General features: G+C 40.4%; 1 protein-coding gene across 1 annotated transcript in view; it reads left to right on the plus strand.

Annotated features, from left to right (window-relative positions):
- The window catches only part of TBKBP1 (TBK1 binding protein 1), a 267,510-nt gene extending 257,401 nt beyond the window's left edge, over positions 1-10,109 (plus strand). The window contains exon 9 of the mRNA XM_082271866.1: positions 9,404-10,109. Coding sequence (XP_082127992.1) covers positions 9,404-9,532 — 129 coding nt within the window. The 3' untranslated portion in view covers positions 9,533-10,109. The remainder of the gene's footprint in view (positions 1-9,403) is intronic.
- Positions 10,110-20,014: the final 9,905 nt, after the last annotated feature.

The following is a 20,014-nucleotide window of genomic DNA, read 5'->3' on the forward strand; positions in this document are numbered from 1 at the left end:
TGTAGCAGAATACAAATTGGCCTAAACTGTTAAAAAAAAAAAAAAAATCGATTTTTTAAATTTTTTTATTGGGAATGTTATATAGCAGAAAGTAAAATATTTTTTTTTCCAAAATTGTTGCTCTTTTTTTGTTTATAGCGCAAAATCGAAAAACCGCAGAGGTGATCAAATACCACCAAAAGAAAGTTCTGTTTGTGGGGAAAAAAAGGACATCAATTTTATTTGGGTACAGCATTGCACGACGGCGCAATTTTTCGTTAAAGTAAAGCAGTGCCGAATCGCAAAATATGGCCGCTTCCGAAGCTGAAGTGGTTAATGCAGCTTTTATCTATGATGTTACTAGCTTCCAGCAGGCAACTGCTGCAGTATTCACCTACTTCTTGACCTACTCCAGGAATGTACACAGTGGGAATGCTCCTTATTGTTTATAAAATTAAACTAGACCCTGAAGCCCCTCACTTAATTAAACTTAGTCCATGCACTGAACATTTTAATCCTGACCCTAACACCAATCCTAACCTATTCCCTAACCTAATAATATGAAACTACTGCAGGCTGCCAGCATTGAAAACCAATGTAGTCTTATAAGTATATTTTCAATTGATTTAGTAAGCAACTTAACGGAAAATAATTCTTTGAAAATTATATATACTGTCTCCATACCTTAACCACTTAAGCCCCGGAAGATTTTACCCCCTTCCTGACCTGGGGGTTTTTTGCGATTTTTTTTACTGCGTGACTTTAACGGACAATTGCGCGGTCGTGCGACGCTGTACCTAAACGAATTTGATGTCCTTTTTTTCCCTCAAACAGAGCTTTCTTTTGGTGGTATTTGATCACCTGTGCGATTTTTTGATCATGCGCTATAAACAAAAAAAGAGCGACAATTTTGCAAAAATAACAATATTTTTCACATTTTTTTATATGAAATCCCCCCCCCCCCCCCAAAAAAAATGTAAAAATCTAAATTTTTTAACATTTTCGGCCAATTTGTTTTATGCTACATATTTTTAGTAAAAAAAAATAGCAAAAAAGCGTATTTTGATTGGTTTGCGCAAAAGTTATCGCGTTTACTAACAAAGGGAAAGATTTTTGTAATTTTTGGTGTTTTTTTTTTTTAACGAGTAATGGCGGCGATTTTTTTTGCGGGGCTGCAACATTGCGGCAGACAGATCGGACCCTTGACTGACATTTTTGACACTTTTGGGGTTACCAGTGACATTACTACAGTAATCAGTGCTATACATATGCACTGTTACTGTAAAATTACACTGGCAGGGAAGGGGTTAACTGTATTGGAGAGGGAGGGGTTAAGTGTGTCCTAGGGGCGTGCTTCTAACTGTGATTGGACATGGCTACTAGTGTAAAAACAGAGATCAACGGTCCTACATAGTAGAACCGTCTGATCTCCATTTTTACACAGGGAGAATGACAGGCGGCTGTGTTTACATTAGCCGCCTGCCTTTCTCCCTTCACGGCGAACGATCGTGAGTGACCGGCGGACATCGGGTCCGCCGGTCACACGCACTGACTTGTTAGGGAACGACCCGGGGCGGGCGCCTGCTATTGGCTCACAAGCCAGTGACAGGCTAGTGACGTACCGGTACGTCACTTTGCTTGGCCGGGGCTGACCACCGCAGTATATGTACTTGCGGCGGTCGGCAACCGGTTAAATGAGTCTGGGTTTTTGGTGTAAAGTTTTTATCCACTCCCATAGTAGTACATGTATTTGTTACTAGTATGATGATGCTGCCACTGCCTAAAGTGAACCTGTCAGTTGCTAAATAAAAAAGTAACACAGTGATTGGTAGGGGGCGGGCACAGGCCACTGCTTGCAGTAAGTATAGCAGCTCTTCTATTGCAGAGAAACCACCTTTCAATTATTTAATACGACTGATTTTTTTTGGCCATTTTAACCACTTCCGAACCACCCACTGTAAATATACGTCGGTACTTTGACAGTAAATACTGGGGTTTTGGCAGCAGATAGCTGCCATAACCCCGGTATTTTTTTAAATGGTCCGCTTTAACATAAGGGTGGTCCCAGCGGCAGATTCGCTGCGGGATCACCTTTATGGGCGGCAGAAAAGGTGCCCTTCTCGTCACTTTCCATTTGTCATCCCCGCTTACCAGAGCCATCAGTAGCGGGGAAATCGATCCAGTCTTTTCTCCTCCTAGGCAGGAAGTTAAGTGAGGGCAAGATGGCCCCCACTCGACTCTTTGGCCTTGGAGGACCGTCATACGTCGCTTCCTTCCAATGGCTTTTAAGGGCCCATTTTTTATTTTTTTTTTTTGCTTTTTAGTGTAGTCTTTTTGACCCCAGATCTCACATTAATCACTTCTGGACTGGAAGGATTTGCCCCCTTAATGACCAGGCCATTATGTGCAATTCGGCACTGCGTTATTTTAACAGACAATTGCGTGGTTATGCGACGCTGTACCCAGATAAAATTGATGTCCTTTTTTCCCCACAAATAGAGCTTTCTTTTGGTGGTATTTGATCACCTCTGCGATTTTTAGCGCTATAAACAAAAATAATGCTACAATTCTGAAAAAATATATATATTTTTCACATTCTGATATATAACATTCCCCAAAAAAATAAAAATTTAAAAATAATTTTTTTTTAACATTTTAGGCCAACTTGTTTTCTGCTACATATTTTTTGTAAAAAAAATCACAATAAGCGTATTTTGATTGGTTTGCATAAAAGTTATCGCGTCTACTAACTACGGGAAAGATTTATGTAATTTTTATAGTTTTTTTTTTACTAGTAATGACGGCAATCTGTGATTTTTAGCGGGACTGCGACATTGCGGCGGACAGATCGGACCCCTAACTGACATTTTTTACACTTTTGGGGGACCAGTGACATTCCTACGGTAATCAGTGCTAAAAACATGCACTGGTACTGTAATAATGACACTGGTAGGGAAAGGGTTAAGCCAGGGGCGATCAAAGGGTTAAATGTGTACCTAGGGGCGTGTTTCTAACTGTATGGGGGCGGGGCTTGTGAAATGATTACTGAGACCTGTGTTCCTATATAGAAGGATCACAGGCACTCTGTGATCATTCCAGAGAGAAGAACGGTCAGCTGTGTTTACAACAGCTGACCATTCTTCTCTCTCAGCGGGGAGCGATTGCGGGTGTCAAGCGGCAATCGGAGTCGCCTGCCCTATGCATCGGAGTCCACGCTGACGTGTGGGGGAGGGATTGTGCCGGCGCACGCTTGCCCACTAGCTGCAGGCACACGACCAACGTATACCTACGGCAATTCGCGCAGGAGGGCCAGCCTGCCGCAGTATTTCTGCGGCGGGCGGTCCGAAAGCGGTTAAAGAGGTCCTGTCCTGCTTATTTCTATTACAAGGGATGTTTACATTCTTTGTAATAGGAATAAAAGTAATCTAAAAATTTTTTTTAATGGGACATTGTAAAAAAATATAAGCGCCCCGTTCCTGTTAGATCGCAAGCAGAAGCGAACACATATGCAAGTAGCGCCCATATATGTAAACGGTGTTCAAACCACACATGTGAGGTATCGCCACGATTGTTGGAGCGAGAGCAATAATTCTAGCCCAAGACCTCCTCTGTAATTCTAAACTGGCAACCTGTAGAATTTTTTAAAATGTCGCCTATGGAGATTTTTAGTACCAATATTTGTCGCCATTCCATGAGCGTGCGCAATTTTGAAGCTTGACATGTTGGGTATCTTTAATCTTTCACATTATCTTTCACATTATAGAAAAACATTGGGCTAATTTTTCTGTTTTCTTATTTTTTAATTTAAAAAAGTGTATTTATTCCAAAAAAATTGCGTTTGTAACACCGCTGAGCAATTACGATCTGATAAATATTACAGCAATCTCCATTTTATTCTCTAGGGTCTCTGCTAAAAAAAGATATATAATGTTTGGGGGTTCTAAGTAATTTTCTAGCAAGAAAACTGATTTTAACTTGTAAACAACAAGTGTCAGAAATAGGCCTGGTCCTTAACCACTTCAGCCCTGGAAGGATTTGCCCCCTTAATGACCAGGCCATTTTTTGTGATTTGGCACTGCGTTACTTTAACGGAAAATTGCACGGTTGTGCGACGCTGTACCCAAATACAATTGATGTCCTTTTTTTCCCACAAATAGAGCTTTCTTTCAGTGGTATTTGATCACCTCTGAGGTTTTTAGATTTTGCGCTATAAACAAAAAAAGAGCAACAATTTTGAAAAAAAAAACCACCATATTTTTTACTTTCTGCTATAAAACATTCCCAATAAAAAAATATTAAAAATTAAATTTTTTTTATCAGTTTAGGCCAATTTGTATTCTGCTACATATTTTTGGTAAAAAAAACCCCAAAAAGCGTATTTTAATCGGTTTGCGCAAAAGTTATATCGTTTACAAACTATGGGATAGATTTTTGGACTTTTTATTTATTTATTTTTTTTATTAGTAATGGCGGCGATCTGCGATTTTTAGCAGGACTGTGACATTGCGGCAGACAGATTGGACCCCTAACTGACATTTTCTACCTTTTTTGGGGACCAGTGACACTAATACAGTAATCAGTGCTAAATAATATGCACCGTTACTGTATAAATGACACTGGCAGGGAAGGAATTAATACGGGGGGTGATCCAAGGGGTTAAATGTATGCCTGTGTGCTTACTGTGTGTGTGGGAGGTTCTGTGACAGGCACAGAAAGATCGGGGTTGTAGCTTAGCTGAAACTGCTGATCTGTCCCTGCCTGTCTAAGAGAAGATCCGCCTGCTTTGTTTACATAAGCAGGCGGGTCTTCTCTCCGTTTCCCGGATGATCGTGGGAGGAAGGCCGCCTCTCCTCCGTGGCCCGCCTCCCGCCGTGCCTAAACACAGCGGGAGCGTGGCTGGTTAAGTGGTAAAGCCATATTTTTTAAGCATTATCTACACTTCAAAGTTCTGATCAGGGATTGGGGAGGAAGTCACATGATTGTGACGATACGCATGGGAGGAGTCGGGAGACAGAGGACTGTGTTTGTGGAACATACGAGAGCATATGGGAGCTGCTCCCCCGTCAGATGATTTTTTTAAAGTGCACTGTCTTAAGTTTTAATGTAAGTGGATATTATGCAATAAATGTAAAACCTTTATAAACTACGTAATGAGAGTGTGGAGGGGATGTGGAGGAAAGGATCCTCAGCTGTTCAATCTCCATCCACTCTCCTCTCTCCTCAGTGGGCTGGCTTTTCTGGACTTCCTTTCCTCCAAATACCCCCCCCCCCCCACTCTCATTGTGTAGTATATAAAGGTTTCACATTTATTTCACTTACATTAAAACCTGAGACAGTGCACTTTAAAAAATTATTCAACGGAGGAGCAGCTCCCATATGCTTTTGTATGTTCCACAAACACAGTCCTCTGTCACCCGACTCCTCCCACGCGTATCGTCACGATCATGTGACTTTCTCCCTAATCCCTGAGGAAGTCACGTGATCGTGACGATACGCGTGGGAGGAGTCGGGTGGCAGAGGACTGTGTTTGTGGAACATAGGAGAGTATATGGGAGCTGCTCCGTCGGAATTAACTCCAGCAGGGGAAAGGCGGTTTTAAACCTGGAAACAGGTCTAAACTGGAGGTGACGCAGTGGTGAAAGGTGGTGGGAGTCACTACACAATTGTATTGAAATCCACAAGGGTGAAGGTGGAAAAACTGCGGGATATAAGAAGCTCATTTAAAGGTAAAAAGATTTGAAAGAAGAAAAGCACTATCAACTGAATTATAGTCATTTGGGACTGTCACGTTTGTTTTATTTTATTTTATTGTACACGAGAACATTTGTCACTGAAAGCAGTTTTGTGGTTTGAAAGTAATGTTTTGGTTTAAAAACATTAATTGGATTGCACACGGATAGGCGCACCCAACATTTTTAATTTTATTTCGTTTGCAGTTGTGGGAACACAATTATTTGGTTGCAGCCATCAGACACAAGTTAGGGACACATTAGGTTAGGGAGCACGAGATAATACACACCTGTTTTATGATAGAGATAGAATATCAACCAAAAATCCATTAAAAAAAAACACAAAAAAACAAATGCTATAAATTAAGTTGCAGTTCAATGAATAAAAAAAGTATTGGATCCCCAAGGAAAACACGACTTAGTAGTTGGTGGAGAAACCCTTGTTGGCAAGCACAGAGGTCAGATGTTTCTTGTAGTTGGTTACCAGGTTTGCACACATCTCAGGAGGGATTTTGGTCCACTCTTTTTTACAGATCTTCTCTAAGTAATAATAATCTAAATTGTTATAGGTTTCTTGGCTATCGCTTGGCAACTTGAAGTTTCAGTTCCCTCTATGACATTAATGTGCTTGTTCATGAGCCACTCCTTTGTTGCCTTGGGGGTATGTTTTGGGTCATTGTCATGCTGGAAGACCCATTCATGACCCACCTTCAGTGTTCTGGCTGAGTGAAGAAGGTTCTCTTCAAGATTTTACAATAAATGGCCTTGTGCATTGGCCCCCAATGCGGCAAAGTCGGTCTGCACCTTTATATAAGACAAAAACACACCTAAATCAACTGGTAAAAAATGAGTAATCCCAAGCGCTTAGGAAAGAAAGATTAATAAATGCAGCTACTTGTACAAATCACAATAAAGAGCAAAGGATCCTTCTGGCAAAAGTAGAACAAACCTAGTAGCACAATTCAATCACTGTATGATTCCCAACACAAGATACACCTGAATGTCAAAGTGCAGCGAGACAACAGTGGTGGTAACTCCCTGCTGTAGTGATTACAGAGAGTTACGATAACATAACAGTATACGAAGCATCAATCATACATTCATATGAAATGTTCATAAACAGTCCATAGATAATGGCACAAAATGATAAAATGATATAATATGATCCAAGGAGTGATTCTTGATTGATGTGCAACAACTTAAGGGGTCACCCAGTATTCCACCTACACCGTGTCTGAGGGGATAGTTGTAAAACTCACTCACCAGATGATGTTGCTTAATTACTCTCGCAATTAAGCATAAGCGCAAATACAGATTAGCCTCGCAGTCATCAATCCATACACAAGGTGCCGGTCAATGCATCCAATTTGTCATGCAAAAAGAGAAGCAGAGACCCACTAGTGCAATAACGTTTAACTCCAATTTATTTGGTCATAAGTAAAAGTTACACTTACTTGGTCATAGTGTTAAAAGCGCATATTAAAATGAGCCCATGCAGGAGGTTGCAACCGTCTCTCGTAGTGTCCCCAGGTTCCACGCCGTGGAGACAAAGTGGCCGGTGAACAAACACTTCCTGGTCACGATGCTGCTGAGCGTCGCCTGGTCACGCCCCGACGCGTTTCGTCATTTCCGACTTCATCATCGGGAGATAATGCAAGAGTAATTAAGCAACATCATCTGGTGAGCGAGTTTTACAACTATCCCCTCAGACATGGTGAAGGTGGAATACTGGGTGACCCCGTAAGTTGTTGCACATCAATCAAGAATCACTCCTTGGATCACATTATATCATTTTATCATTTTGTGCCATTATCTATGGACTGTTTATGAACATTTCATATGAATGTATGATTGATGCTTCGTATACTGTTATGTTATCGTAACTCTCTGTAATCACTACAGCAGGGAGTTACCACCACTGTTGTCTCGCTGCACTTTGACATTCAGGTGTATCTTGTGTTGGGAATCATACAGTGATTGAATTGCGCTACTAGGTTTGTTCTACTTTTGCCAGAAGGATCCTTTGCTCTTTATTGGTCTGCACCTTTAGCAGAGAAACAGCCCCAAGGCATCATATTTCCACCTCCGTACTTGACTGTAGGGATGGTGTTCTTAGGGTCATAGTCAGCATTTTTCTTCCTCCAAACACAGCGAGTCCTCCTCCTTAAAGCGGAGTTCCAGCCATTTACTCACCTGTCCAACGGTCCAGCGATGCGGCCGCCGGAAGCCTCGATCCTCTCCCTCGGTGCCGGCATCACTGCTGTGGGCACCCGGCTGTCACAGTTTGCGGCTTCACAGCCGGGTACCCACTGCGCATGCGCGAGTCGCGCTGCGCGCCGTGATTGGCCGGCAATCTTCTGGGACCTCTGACGTGTCCCAGAAGATTGCAGGGAGGGAGGGGGAGAGGAGAACTTCCGCTCAGGGCGCCGCGGCGCTCCGAGCGGAAGTGGGAGCGGGTACCTGTCAAAACTAGGTACCGGCTCCCCCCCCCAAAAAATGACATGCCAAATGTGGCATGTCGGGGGGTCAGGACTCCCTAAAGCGGAAGTTCCACTTTTGGGTGGAACTCCCCTTTAAGAAGGCACATGTACAGTCATGCCAATGAACATCTAAATGATTCAGAGAAGGATTAGGAGAAAGTGCTGTGGTCAGATGAGACCAAAATTGAGCTTTTTTGGCATTAACTCGACTCCCCGTGTTTGGAGGAAGAAAAATGCTGACTATGACCCTAGGAACACTATCCCTACAGTCAAGCACGGAGGTGGAAACATTAGGCTTTGGGGCTGTTTCTCTGCTAAAGGTACAGACCGACTTTGCTGCATTGAGGAGCCAATATATGGGCCATGTATTGTAAAATTGTGGATGAGAATCTTCTTCTCTCAGCCAGAACACTGAAGATGGGTCGTAGATGGGTCCTTCAGCATGACAATGACCATTAGCACATTAGGTCATGGAGTGACGTAGTCAGTCTCCAGACCTTAATCCTTTAGAAAATGTATTTTCTTGCCAGCAAGGATTTCTCCACCAAGTACTAAGTCACATTTTGCTTGGAGATCGATTCATAGCATTTGTTTTATGTGTTTTTTTCTGGATTTTTGGTTGATATTCTGTCTCTATTATTTAAAATATACCTATGATAGAAATTATAGACCCTTCATTTCTTTGTAAGTGGGCAAACGTATCTCATCTTAATCTGCAGAGGATCAAATTATTATTTTCCCCACTGTTCATATTGACCCAACTTTATGAAGAAATTCGATTTTTTACATTTTTTTTTATTGGATGTGTTATAGCAGAAGTAAAAAAAATATATATATATATCTTTTTTTTTTTTTTAAATTGCCGGTCTTTTTTTGTTTATAGCACAAAAAATAAAAAAACACAGTGGCGATCAAATACTCAAATACAATCAAAAGAGAGCTCTATTTGTGGGAAAGAAATAACTTACATTTATTTATATTCAGCATTGCATGACCGTGCAATTGTCAGTAAAGTAAGTGCAGTATAGAAAAAAAAGGGCCTTGTCATGAAGGGTGAACTTTCCGGAGGTCAAGTGGTTAATGTAACATTTTCATTTCTGCACTTACTCCTTGCGGCTTTTCTTATATGAATGAAGATCATGAGCGGCCAAGATAGTGGACCTCTGTATCATAACAATGCATTGCTTTTCACTATTTTTTTTTTGTTCCTTCCAGTTACTGATGGAGACGGTGGATTCGGAGGTAAGGAGTTGTCCTCTCTGCCAACTGGCCTTTCCTGTCGGATACCCAGATGATGTCCTAATAAAACATATTGACTCTCATCTAGAGAACAGCAAGATCTAACAGCATTCCAACACTCACTTTGGTGTCCATGACAAAGAGGCTCCAAGCAATGGGGTCCCAAGCAGTCAAAAACAAACAGAAAAGTCGCCTATAATAACCACCCCTTTGACTTATACATTAGTAATATATATTGGATACTGAATATCTGTATACTGACCCAAGAAGTGCAGTATAACGATAATATGCTAAGAATGTGAAGACATTGCATTGTAAAGTCTGGCTCGCTCATGGTGAGCAGGTAATGGAGTTCAATCACTTCAGTTAACACACTGCGCACTATAATGATGCTGAGTACTAGACACCTAATGTACACAATAACGAAGGGTGGGTATACATATGCACACTGAAATGAACACATTGCACTTTATATTGAATGGTTCTGAGTATATTTATGCATCTTTACCACTGCAACTGCTGTGGAATTGTAAGTCTAACATGCTCTATGAACTTGTGGGTAATAACGTGCTCAGATATTGACGTCCACAACAGCTGTACTACCGCAGGTTTCTTGTATATGTAAAATGTGGCCATTATCATCTGTTTTTGGGTTCCAATAATTGAAAAGTAAAAAAAAAAAACACAATAGGGCTTGTAACCTATAGTATGTGGAGATGACCTGTACCACATTGAACTCAATGATTAGATTGCTTGTCAGGGCAGCAAGCCATTGAAGAGAGTTTTGGATTCAAATACTGTATGGAAGACATGGACCTGTTAACTGCTGTATGGTGTCTGCCAAGAGCACATTCCACTAGGGTTGATTGAACCCTACAAGAATCTCCTAAATGCAATGATGGCAGAACACAACTTATACTTAAGATTGGATTCATCTCTGTTGTATTAAAAAACTGCATAGACAAACTTTTGGAGGAACATCACATGATATCATAGGTGTGCACAGCCTATTGCATTAGGGTGTGCACCCCAAAGCTCAAACACATATGCGTGTGTGTGCATGTGTATGTATATATATATGTATATATATATATATATATATATATATATATATATATATATATATGTGTGTGTGTGTATATATATATATACTGATGGTGTCAGTAGAGCAAAAGATGGTGTCAGTAGGGCAGTGGCTGGTGTTAGTAGTTTTTTATTTTTATTATTTTATTTTTTACAATTTTATTTATTTTATTATTATTATTTTTATTTTATTTTTTTACAATTTATTTAGGAGCCCCTTTAGGGGGCTTTGGTGAAATATCAGGGGTCTAAAAATGGAAATCTGATTAGGGCGTGCATGATATACCGCCACACACACATAGGTATCACACTTGTTGGTAATGTTTTGGCCAGTATATGAGTACAGTTCTTACCTGATTTTAGTGAGACCTCCTACTCCATGGCATTCTGAAACAGGGAATGAAAAAAAAGATGGATGATTTAGCATAGAGTAGCACAAATTGTTAAAAACTGTAAAATTGTTAACATCTGCAAAGCATTAATAATTCACCACCAATATGTATAATTATTAGTGTCTCTTTTTCCAACCAATACACTTGTTTCAGTACTGTCCATCAGTGCTCACAGTTCTGTATTGGGACCTAGCACAACAATGTAGAAAAAAGCTTCAGCTCAATGCTTTAGAGAAAAATCAAAAATACTGCTGCTTTAGGACCTTTTCCACCAATCAAAATGTTCCTTTGCAGTTGGTTCACTTTATCCAGCAAACAATTCTCTAATGTAATCAATCAGTAGGTGGCTAAGAGCCAGTTCACACTGAGGCGACACGACTCCTTACTACTTCGGGGGCGACTTGTGCATTACCATGCACCACGACTTTGGAGCGACTGGCAGGGACTTCACATAATGGAAGTCTATGCAAGTCGCTCTGAGGTCCCCCCGAAATAGTACAGGACCCTTTTTCTAAGTCGGAGCGACTTGTGTCGCTCCTATTAGAACGGGTCCTGTAGCTGTCAATGGACCGCGAGGGAGCGCGACTTGTCAGGCTGACAAGTCGCGCTAGTGTGAACCGGCTCTAATACTCCTTTCCTGATCAGGTGGGGGAGTAGTTATGTAGCTGGCACTATGTCTCACACTTAAGCTGGCCATCCAAGAGGCAATTTGACAGAGTAATCGAGATTTCACATCTATTTTGTGGCAAAGCAGTCAAAGTCATAATATGGTGATTTTGATTGACTTCACTAATTCTTTGCTGCAGTATTAGGTAGTAGAAGTTTCTTGTGTATGGACATGTTTTGGTTATGGTTGCACTGGTTTTAATAGGGGTTTTGTATTGAGACCATCTGTTGGTCCTTGGCTGCCTAACTCCTAGAGGAACCATTCAGAATGTACGTTTGTCAAACAAGTTTCATCTGTGTCTGTAAGGTGTGGACCACCTTGAATGGAGAGTCAAACTCAATAGTTTAGTTTAACTTTTTATTGGTATTCTCAAAATTACCCAGCCTGTGACATTCAGGGGATTTGGGCTCCCCCTCGATTTCATAATATTCAATCTATTATTTATTCCTTTATCTTTCTACGTTCTAACCCAAAGTTTTTCCAACTACTAACCATATGGCAAGAACACCACCACTTATATGCCTATTCAACACGATATACAGAACATGTTACTCAATAATTCCTAAGGATTTTTAAATCTTTTATACATTCTTCATTTGATATAGATGGTTTCTATGTGTAAGGCCCCTCAAATCCACCAAACACATTGGTTGTATAATTTTGTGAATACCAATAAAGAGTAAAGATGTGAATCAAATCACTGAACTTGAAGAGTTCCTCACCTGTAGAAAGAGTTCCTCACCTTACGTGTACAGTGGTAGGCAAGACCTAGCTGAATCAACTCTGCACCATCAAAACATGCATTCTGGAGTTACACAAAGTGCAGATAATACAATACTATCCATTACTTATACAATACTATCCAATGCTATCCATTTGTACACAATGCCAGAGCATTTTTCCCCCTGTGCTTTCCCAGAGAACTCTTACTGAGAGTTCTATAGTGGGTTAGAATGTCAAGGAGATAAATAGTTTAAATTGTGGTCTACAGGTAACATATTTTACGCATAATCAGTGTAAACAGAAGTCCAATTAAAACCTACAATGTATCTCGTAACTGCTATTCATAAGCTTTAGTTTACCCCTATTTACCTAATACCAATGTTTTATTGTTTTTTGGTTCACAACTAGAATTTTGTATAGATTAGATTGTTGTCTTACAGGCCCCAAAATTTGTAGGAAAGTATATAGATTTATGTACTTTTGTAAATCATTTGGCCTTGCAAAGATGAAAATGTTCCAGCTGGTTTATCTATGCAATTTTAGTAAATTGAGGTGGTTCCTTTCTTAAACTTAAGTTTTTTTCTGCCATCTTTGTATTTCATGTTTGCATGTGGCTGTCTAGTAGACTGCCAGTAGCAAAATCCTGCATCTTGCATCAATTTTCTTCCTGTTTATGAGCTACTTCCCCACATACCTGTGAAAGCCGCCTCTGCACACTTCCCAACAGGTATGGTTGAATGCAGAAGAATACAAGAGGGCACATTAAGTGCATGTGTACATAACACTTAAAGGTGCCAAAATACATACAGATTATCTGCAATAAATGGTCATTCAAGCCCTCTAGTTATTAGTAGATTTTACCAAGGCTGCCCCAAGTTTTCTATCCCTGTTGGATATGGAATGCTTAGAATGGATGATGTAATCACTCCTATTGTTTACCAAATGACATGATTGGTGGGCACCAAGTCTATTAGAATTGGTTATCACCATGAATAGTCCACATTCTGATTAGAAACAGAAGCTTTAGTCACACCAGTCTGCATATGTGTGTGTGGCTTGCTATCATAAGAAAAGAAAGGGGCTGCTTTTCTAAGCACTTTCGACTCAGAGTTTGGGAGAGGGGGGTTGCATGGCAGGAGTCAGGCATATGTCTCAAGCCCTCTGTATTAAAGTCTATGTCTATATTGTCACAAAAGGTAATTTTATCTAATAAACAGTATTTGTTTAGAATTCTTTTGAGTTAATCCAATAAGGCATGAACTGACCAAACTGGAATAGTATTGCTTGCTATGCATTACTGCAGGTTTCGCAGCACTCTTGCTCTATGCATTGCACGCTGCCTTACTGAATTAGCCTAAAGATTCTGAAGAATTACTTCAACAGAAGCTGATCCTATAGGAACTAATCCAGAACCCAGGTGTCTCCTCTAAATATGCAAAAACATAATCTAATTGGTTCATATAGGCTTTCAGATAAAGTCAACCTTACGCAACTGACTGAGAAAATACTAGAGTACAATAGAACCAAATTCAATGGCAACCATTCAGGTTTAATCGTTTAAATTAAATAGGAACTCAAAATGGATGCTATGCACCGTCGTGTCACATTTTGATCTCTCCATGTTTCAGTGATGTCACTGGGCCTTAAAGTAAACTTGTCTTGTCTAAACTTATGGGAAATTCAAATTAAGCATTTGGTAAAAAAAATGTCTAAGTAGAGGCCACTTTCACTTAGCCTTCCAATTGGTCAGTGGGCCTCCCATAAAATCAAAGGAAGGCTTGAGAAGTGGGAGGGGTGGGGCCAAGCTGAACTGTAATAGGAAAAGATCTGCATATATCTTGCATGTATATTGAGTATCCATATTTCTGGATCTACTGATCATATTGATGCGTTTTTTTGGTGAAGGTAGTCTCTACTTTTGCATGTTTTTTTTTCATGTAGGAAGATTGGAGTTTGAATAAAACCCTTTATTGACTAACTTAAGTTATGAAAGATGCAACCTTTTGGGGTACCTTAGACCCCTTCTTCAGGCTTTATACAATTCTGTAAATGCCTTTTATTTTTTGTTAGTTGGTAATCTATAAAGGTCTTTGGCAGCTGATTTGGCCTGTCTCCGAAAATCCCTTAGAGCATTTTGAACATAATACTAGGCATAACACAATTGAGACTTTGCAGCAAAAAGTATTGGGCTGTTAAGAGACATTTTCGCAATAAGCTTTCTTGGATTGGGTGGTTGTTGATATGCTAGTAGAAATGGTTCTGGGAATTTTTCCCAAAGTCTTTTGTTTTTATGCAATAAGCTTTCTTGGATTGAGAGGTTGTTGATATGCTAGTAGAAATGGTTCTGGGAATTTTTCCCAAAGTCTTTGGTTTTTACGCAATAAGCTTTCTTGGATTCGGAGGTTGTTGATATGCTAGTAGAAATGGTTCTAGGAATTTTTCCCAAAGTCTTTTGTTTTTATGCAAACGAGGCTGGAGCCTTTTTGTGTCCTTTCTTAAAATTTCTAGGTGTGCGTTGTGGGTAACCTCTAGGTGTGAGTTGTCGATGACCACTTTTGGAACCTAACTTTTCTTTTCAGTCTGTTTATAGTGAAAAAGACTGGTTCTGGAGATGTTAATTGCTTTCCTGGTCTGTGTGTTGGTTGAGACTGGCTTACATCTCTGTTTTATGAAATAAGGCTTGCGGTGTTCAAGTTGGGCAATGGGCATCTCTGTCTGTGGTAACTGGTGTCTGAACATATCCAGTTGTATATTATGACCCAACTATAGATGAGAAAGTATTTTAAGCACCTGCGAAGAAAGCTGTCACATCTTAGGTATGTGGGACATTTTGTGGGTTTTTCCGTAAATGGATGTCTGCAAAGTTCCTTTAATACATTGTAGTGTGGTTAAATTTAAGTTTTATTGTTATATTAAAGTTGTAGTTCCTGTTAAACTGATAAATCATCAGCCATCAGCCTTTAGCCCGCTGTCAGCTGAAAATGGGTCACAGGAGTGCAGAATGAAGCGCACTCATGCGATCCAAAGGAGAAGTGGCATAAGAGCATTGGCCTTCTTCTCCTTTAGGTTAGCCAATAAAAGGTGTCACCTAAACTCCAAACTTTCTGCTGGCTAAGATAATACACTATTTTAGTATTGCATTTATTTATATTATATGCCCAATTGGCATTGGTCAGGATAGTGACAGTTTTTCTTTAATTCAAGGGAACTAATAAGTTGTTAACTCCAATAAATAATTTCACTTCACATTTATAAGTGCCTCCCCGACTATCCAGTTGTAGCTTTTAGTGGATTTGTACTTTAAAAATATCCTTATCATCAGTTAGCTGCAAGCTTTTACATTTTCCATTATGTTTTATTTACCCAAAAGTGCTGTTGTCAGAGCTACCTCTTTCCACTTGCCTGGGCTGCCATGCCCATTTTAGAACATCCTTTCTACATAAGTCTTATATATCAGTGTTCCTGCTAACCTTTCTCTTCTCTTGGCAGGATTCCTTCCCTCAAAACTTCACTTCAGATTATCATTCTGGGATAGATATGTAGCACTAAAGCTGGCCATACATGATTTAGTTTTTTTTTTTTTTTTCAATTTAACCAGCAGGCTAAATAAACATAAACTGAACCAATTCCCCCATCCACACAATTGAGGTGGATGCGGGAACCACCCTACTCTGTCATTATATTCTGACAGAGGGACTCCCCTGCCTTTAGAATATACTGATTGGCTGCATCCGCTGATCAATGCAAGATTTTCCAACAAGTAGGTTCATGAAAAGTTGATCAATAGATTGACTTCTCGTGAACAGGAATGGCCATGGATTGAAATTTGGCTAGTTCAGGCTGAACTTCTGATATTCGATCCATGTATGATCAGCTTAACCTTTGGGGTAAATTTTCCTCACAGCTGCAACCAAACATGGACAGATCCACTGATAGCGCCAGACATGCAGACTCCCAGGCCTCCAGTCTTCATTTGCAATTTTATTGGCTCAGTTGTTTAGGAATAAAGTGCTTGGGGTGCAGGATATCCAGTAACAGTAGCAAAAAGGTCCTCTTCTGTCAGCAACAACTAAGGCTGGTGGCTCCAATTTCTCTAGAAGAAACCTACCAGGGATGGGAAGCTTGGTGAATATTCCAATGTTTCAGTGGCAGCCTCCCAGTTACAAATGGATCTTTTAGGAGAAAATAATTTGTTGGCTCTAAATTCTTCAGTGTCAGTCTCCCAATGGCAATGGATACACAATAGTTCTTGTATTGGTGGTCATAGATACTGCAGTAGCAGCTTCCCAATAGAAACTGGTTTGCAGGCCCTAGATGAGCAAACACAGATACGGTAACTTAAAGAGCTAAGTATTGAACTCTCCATGTCATGTCAATCTGGCACCACCTTCTCCTTAGCTCCCCTGAACATTTTTCCGCATAGTAGACTCCTCTGAAGATGTTCCAACAGGCAGCGATCCTCCTGGTCCTGCAGGTCCAGACTTAGGTCCAAGGAAAGGCCCATACTGGAACTACAACCTCCCCAGGCATTAGGCCACACATCATTTTAAAGCAAATACTGGGGAGCAAGGACTTTCATCACTCAGATCCTCACCAGGCAGAGCCTGGGAGACAAAGGCCTTTGTAGAAAGGTCTCCCCAAATATTCCCTCAACAGTAGCAGGCAGAAGTAGACAATTACCTTGGGCTTAGGGAAAACTCAACAAGCCAACATAACATGTACAAAGCTCAGGATGCTACAAACTAATTGCCAACACTAAAGTTAAACTAGGAGCACTCCAGCCCTTTCTGGAATTACACCCCCCCCCCCCCCCAGGCAGCAGGCTTGCTAGGTAAAGATCCATGGACCCACATCAAGACAAAGCCTGGAATTTAAGGAACTTCAGCTTTCCCATCCTCACCAGAGCCTATAAGCCAGGGGCCTTTCTAGAAGGGGTCCCCAGATATTCCTTTCATTGCTCACATCACTGGCATAAACCCCTCAGCGATTGGCCAGGGTAAAATAGGTATTCATAACATTGTATTTTTTGCTGTAATTACTGGAGAACACTCAACTGAAGTAGACAAAGTCCTTGGGGTTAGAGAAAACTCGAACCAAGATATCATAAACAAACCTAGCTGCCAGCACTAAATTTGGGTTAGGGGCACTCCAGCTTGAGGCAGGGTCCCTACAGATAAATTAGAAGCAACAAAAGGGAATCAATGTATTTCTTTTTATAGATTATTTTGTTCAGTGTAGAAATCTGCTGGTTCTGTACAGATATCGGTTGGATTTGTTTACAATCGTTAATCACAGCTTCTATATAATTTTTTTCTGCTTCTGTAAGTTAATGCTTGTTGAGTTCTGTCCTCCTATACCACAGCTTCTAAACTGGATTAGGCCAATAATTTATATGGAAAGAGTTATCTCTGAAAATAGCCATATCTTGAATGACACTGAATAAATTATGACTTTAAAATACTATGGATCCTCCTCCAAATGTTCCACCTGTTGAAAAACTACAGATTTCAACTAAATAATTGATTGGGTATGTGCAGCTTAGAATTGCTGTGCCTTTTAAAAACGCACTATAATGTAAGGCCTGTGTCAATGGACTTTTGTTTTTGTCAGAGTTGCTTCTTTCCCCATACAAGTCAAAGAAAGCACAAAAGCAGATTGATGCAACTTAAGCCCCGTACACACGCATCGAAAATTGGCCGGGAATTTTCGTCCAACGTCCGATCTGCCAATTTTCGGCTTGTTAGTATGATGCTTCCAACAACCGACTCTGACTTTTCGGCCGAAAAAAATCTGGTGTGCAGACTATAAAATTTTTGTTGGCCGTCAAAACACGGCCGATTTTCGTGCAGTCAGTACAGATTTCGACAGGGAAAAATCTGATGAGCAAGTCTGGGCATGCTCAGAGAAGAAAGAACACAAAGAAAGCAAACCAACACATGACATCACTTCTGAAGTAGATTTTTTTGGGGCGAGAAAATTCGTGTGCAGTCTAGGCACATTCCAACCAACAAAAAAACACTCTGGACAAAAGTCGGACAATCAGTCGGCCGATAATCATAGCGTGTGTACGGGGCTTTAGAAGAAGGTAAAATAAACTTGCCAATGAACTCCCAATGGTCCCTGGAGCATTTCAAACTGATCTTAAATGGAAGTGGAATGCACCCGCAAGCAAGCTGCATTTACCCGTTTACCCAAGCCCAAAGCCCCCCAACACAGGCCTTAATACTGCTGGTTGATGTAGATAATAGACATACCAGTAAACATGCTTTTTTTCAGTACAACACATATGTGCCATATTATGAAAACTCCTATCCTGTAGTAAAGAGGAAACTGTGCAGTTGCATCTCTTAACATATTTTACAATTTGAAAATCCATATTGGTTGCTAGCATTGTTATTGTATAGTAAGACAAATCTGGAAACATTACCTTAATATTTTAATTGCTGAAATGAAACCATGCTGAAAAGGATGGTGGGCATTTCGTTGAAGAGGATCCCCACACAGTATACAGTATATCATTGGTTTCTTGTACCTGTACTTGAATGCATTTTAAAATATGCTAATTCATTTTCCCTACTTTAAACATCATTTATTTGTAATCTGCAGCCTTGAATCGCAGTGTAGAATCTCTTTTCATTTCTTCCCAGTATGGCTGTGACACGTTTTCTCACCTACGCTACATTTCCCTGCATATCCTTTGCCAGCCATTTGGCTGTCCCCGGCAACTGGTTATTTTTATATATACCTGCCCACAGCATGGACAATTCTTCCTTAAAGGTTGCCCAGCTTTCTTTGCCTTCCTCTTATGATGTCTTTAGGGGCAAAATGTCATATTGTGGTTTGAAACTGGTTGTTTGGCAGCAGGGTTCCTATCAGTCTTCAAATAGTCTTTCCATCCAACTGATATTATATTTTTATAGGTAGATGCCAGATGGACCAACCACTTACTTCCTTTTTGTCTCTAATGCCTCGTTTCCACTGAGCGGTACTGTTCGGTTCGGTACAGTTCAGTACGGTTCGGAACGGTACACCTTGATCAGGCTTGCGTTTCCACCGCCAACAGTACCTCAGCTAAACAGTACCTCAACAGTGTAGCTCCAACCTGTTGGTACAGTACTATTGTGCTTGGTACCCCAACGAAAGGGTCCCAAAAAAGTGATACGGTTCGGAATTAGGGTACCATTCACAACTTTTGACAATGGAAACGGCAAGAATTGCGTATCGAACCATACCACTCAGTGGAAACGAGGCATTAGTGACTATGAGATTTCTGTATCTAAGATTACAGATGCACCAACACGCAGTGGCCATTATCAATGGATACTACCCTCCGTTGGTCTTGTTACATCATGAAGACTAAAGCACAAGAAATTGAGTCTTATGGTTTGGACACATTTGTAGAGACACAATTTCTAGAGATCTTACTTCATAAACTTACGATGTGTCAATCTACTAGTGTCTACCATTAGCTTAAACAGTTTTGATGGGACTGGTCATTTAAAAAAAATATACAGGGATGCATTTCCTTCTAACCCTTAAGTTAAGCTACTGTAGAAGGTACAGGTATACTGTACATTGTAGGGCCTTAAGTGTCTTTTTTGGCATATGAACAGGAATCATCAAAAGTGAAGGTTAAAATAGAAACGGCACACATGTTAAAGGCTGTGATGGGCACGGATGCTTTTTTTTTAAACTCCACTGTGGCAAAGATGGCTGCCTTGG

This window comes from Pelophylax lessonae (assembly GCF_965119305.1).
Source record: "Pelophylax lessonae genome assembly, chromosome: 11".
Classification (NCBI taxonomy): Eukaryota; Metazoa; Chordata; class Amphibia; order Anura; family Ranidae; genus Pelophylax; species Pelophylax lessonae.